We start from the raw sequence: 2,293 nt of genomic DNA, 5'->3' as shown, positions 1-2,293 counted from the left end.
AATGTAAACCTGGTGCAGGTAGGGATTTTATACATTTGTTCTACTTCTTCCAATTTGAGAAGAGATTCCCCCTCAGAGGTCACATATGTGGGCGATTCCGTAATCGGATGCAATTTTAGTGGAGAGGAATGGTATCAGTGTTTCCAGTATGTGAATAGGAAGGGGGGGAGTAACGATTTATTTTTTCCCCAGAGATTGGGGAGTTGAGGTGTCTCCATGCTAGTATAGAGGCCTGCATGGGAAAGGTGGGGGGGGGTAGAGAAGAGATCTCTGTTTTTTTCGAGTTTCCGCTTTGGAGGAGCAGCAGCAGGTAAAGGTCCCCTCTAGGGGCTTGGGATGCTTCTATGTCCACCCAGGGAGTGTGCGAGTTATCTGGAAACCAGTGTTGCAGTTGGTCTAGTAAAGTTGCCCAGTAATAGTCTGTTACATCTGGTAGGCCTACACCTCCCACTGGTTTGTGCTTTATCAGACTCTGCTGTGGGCATCTAGCCCTTTTACCTTGCCATAGAAACATCCGAATGGTAGTAGGTCTTTATGCATTTAAATGCATCTATATGCAAGTATTTCACTGATGATTATGCGAGAACTTTTCTGAAAGGAAACCCACATGTAAATAACATCAGTAAAATTTTTATGGCCATGTGAATGAAGCCTTAGAACTACAAAAGAACGTTTCTTTAGACAGCAGATCCTCTTTAATATGTCTTTTTTATGCTTTTAGATGGAAAAAGAGCAACAACAGGAGGCCGAAGAAGACCAATCTCCGTTCTCGCCTCCGCCACCCACCAAGCCATCACATAAAAAGGAACCGCATCAAATGGCCTTCTCTCCAACAGAGGACACTTTTATAGACACTGCCAACCTCGTCAAGGAAGACTCAGATGTATAACTCATTCTAGTCCTTCATGTCACTCTCTTGCACATGTTTTTATATTGGTCAAGAACGTTCATCTCGTTACAGAGTATTTTGTTTTTAGCTGATAGGTGATGTTTTGCCTTTTTTGAGATATGCCAATTCTTATTTTTATGTACAATTATCACAATGTACTATATGTATATCTTTGCACTGAACTTGTCTGAAAATAATATTATAAATATTGTGTATATTTGTAAATTGTCAAAAGAAAGATTATTGATGTCAATGATATGTGAAAACTTTTGGGGGTAGCAATTAAATTCATGTTAGGAAATTTTAATAGAGTTCAGAAAACAAAACACTAATATGTACAGGACCTGCTTTAACATCTTCATTTTTGTAATTGTACAGATGTTTATACAGACTACTATTCAGAAGATTACCTTTATGTAGCTGCCGAAATTTCTATATGTGTATTTGTTCAATTGCATATATTTTCTGACACCTGTTTTTAGAAAAGTGTTTTAAACTACTGACTATGCAAACCTTGGAACAATCAGTTGGCAATGAAATCTATAATTAAACGACTATTAATTAATTGGAGGTTCTTTTCATTGTTTAGTTTTGAAGAGACATGCTTATGCATCCTAATCTGGGGGGGGGGGGTTATCTAAAAAGGGCTGTGTACAGGAGATGCACTCGCAATCTGACAGATTTCGAGTGTTTTTGGAAAGAAGAGTGGGCAAATATTGGCAAGTTAAGATGAGCCATGCTGATAAACTCATACTCAAAAAGACTGAGTGCTGTAATTAAATCAAAATGTGCTTCAAAAAAGTATTAGCTTAAGGGTGTGCACACTTATGCAACCATATTATTTTTTTTATTTTTACTTCCTTCCACCTAAAACATTTCAGTTTAAAGTTCAACTGACTTGTACAGTTAATAGGTCACTTTAAAGGTGGGAAAAGTTCTGAAATGATTTATCTTTGTATCATTTTTTTTACATCACAGAAACCTGCATTTTAACAGGGGTGTGTAGACTTTTTATATCCACCGTATATATGTGCTGTAAAAATCTTAAAACCTACTATTCAAGGAGGAGGTGTGATTTATACACGTATTCAAACATACATAAAGAGGTTAATTTACTAAAACTGGAGAGTGTAAAATCTGGTGCAATCTCTGGATAGAAACCAATCAGCTTCCAGGTTTTATTTTTAAAGCCTAATTGAACAAGCTGACGTTAGAAGCTGATTGGCCAACCATGCGATTTTTCACCAGTTTAAGGGCCGGTTCACATTTGTGCGAGTGCGGCGATTGCATGTAATTCGGAGCGCACTGCTCCTTCATTACATGCGATCGGAGGTGCGGATGCGAATTCAGCCATACACTTTGTATGGCTGAATTCGCACTGTATCCTCACCAAACACGCACATG

At 38.2% G+C, this 2,293-nt stretch overlaps 1 protein-coding gene across 1 annotated transcript in view; it reads left to right on the top strand.

The window, feature by feature from the left end:
• LRP2 (LDL receptor related protein 2) overlaps window positions 1-1,452 on the top strand; it is a 369,604-nt gene extending 368,152 nt beyond the window's left edge. The window contains exon 79 of the mRNA XM_082260064.1: window positions 722-1,452. Within this exon, the coding sequence (XP_082116190.1) occupies window positions 722-889 (168 nt within the window). The 3' untranslated portion in view covers window positions 890-1,452. The remainder of the gene's footprint in view (window positions 1-721) is intronic.
• Window positions 1,453-2,293: the final 841 nt, after the last annotated feature.

The sequence above is a fragment of the Pelophylax lessonae genome, assembly GCF_965119305.1.
Source record: "Pelophylax lessonae genome assembly, chromosome: 6".
Classification (NCBI taxonomy): Eukaryota; Metazoa; Chordata; class Amphibia; order Anura; family Ranidae; genus Pelophylax; species Pelophylax lessonae.
This window is presented reverse-complemented; position numbering and strand designations above follow the sequence as displayed.